This window comes from Amphimedon queenslandica, unplaced genomic scaffold (assembly GCF_000090795.2).
Source record: "Amphimedon queenslandica unplaced genomic scaffold, v1.1 AMPQUscaffold_3505_Cont24502, whole genome shotgun sequence".
In the NCBI taxonomy this organism is placed as follows: Eukaryota; Metazoa; Porifera; class Demospongiae; order Haplosclerida; family Niphatidae; genus Amphimedon; species Amphimedon queenslandica.
In genome coordinates, this window is record NW_003556169.1 from 1 (window position 1) to 1,414 (window position 1,414).

At 34.6% G+C, this 1,414-nt stretch overlaps 1 protein-coding gene across 1 annotated transcript; it reads right to left on the reverse strand.

The window, feature by feature from the left end:
• Positions 1 to 7: 7 nt before the first annotated feature.
• Positions 8 to 1,408, reverse strand: LOC105316210 (transcription factor E2F7-like; the record flags this gene model as incomplete). Its single annotated transcript, XM_011411027.2, has 3 exons — positions 1,398 to 1,408; positions 1,044 to 1,224; positions 8 to 216 (listed from the first exon to the last, which is right to left on the reverse strand). Coding segments are annotated over exons 2-3 (358 nt in total), but the record flags the coding sequence as incomplete, so codon positions are not given.
• Positions 1,409 to 1,414: the final 6 nt, after the last annotated feature.

The following is a 1,414-nucleotide window of genomic DNA, read 5'->3' on the forward strand; positions in this document are numbered from 1 at the left end:
TCCTCTCTTACTTTTAGCTTAGCTAGAGTAGCAACAAGGTTGCTCTGCCCATGCCACTGGTACCAGTTCTTCGATTGTTTTGAAATCATTTCCAGTGCTTCCATTACATTAATTATATCGTAGATGCGACGACGATTGATTCCAAGGGAATTAGCAATCATCTCAAGACTGAACTCCTTACCAGGGCCTATCTCGTCCTCGGCTACCTGAAGAAACCTAATATATATTTATTAAAAAACACATTTAAGATAAAGCTATAAGTATAATAATATACATGTAGTCATGTACATGTATATACACACATAAAAATACATTTACTACAAAGTTTATGCAAGTGGATGTGAATGAATAAAGTTGCATCCTATAAGCACCTGGCAGTGTAAGCATGCTGAAACTATATACAATCAAAACTAGTAACATGATACTGGCTGAGCTCAATATAGCATTACAGACTGTTGGGACTGAGGTAATGCTCATGAATAATTATAGTACACATCTAGACTAAGTGGCATATTGAACTAAGTGGCATATATTCATGACTACACCAGTACATAGAAACATACAACTGGACATGAACCTCCTACCTAATATAGCTAGGAGTACCTATAAACATTAAAGGTACCAGGGGACTGAAAGCAAAAAATAATTAAGCATGCAAGCAGGCAAAATACTACATATGTATATACTGTATAGCCACTATACATTATTAGCATGTACATTGTACATGTATAGCACATGTTAATTGTTAGTGCTATTGTGGTGGCTCTATTGTTACAAATGATACTATATAGCCAATAAAGACAGCCTTTTTACAAACTTACTACACAATGATAAGGAATGATAAAGACATCAAAAAATAAGTGACATAAGGTACTGAAGAATAATTGCAAAGGGACAATTTTGGCAGTGAAACATGTGGTGGTACTCAAATTTGGCATAATGTTCAAAGCATGCACACTATACGCAATGAATAAAATTACATTATTAAAGCTGCCAATAAGTGGTCATTAGCAATGTGTACATGTGCTAATTGTCTAGCTAACCTTTTACATAGTAAAGCTAGAGATTTCATTTTCCTGGATGAAGCCTCATCATCTCTATCAGAATGATTATCAATGAGACAGGAGCCACTGGTTGCTGCTGAATTTGCATTCTCCATCTCAAGAGCTGAATTAGCTGCAGCTACCAACATCTTAAGATTAGCAGTAGGAGTCAATGGGGTACCTGTAAAGTATAAGAAATAAAAATGTACATGTACATAAAAGCATAAACAACACAAGATACAACATGGACATGTAGACAATGAATGCATTACATGTACATGTACATGTAGACAGACAATTAATGTATTATTATATAACATGTTATATTTATATGAAGCAGTTTAAAATTCAAACCTGGTTGATTCCCTGCT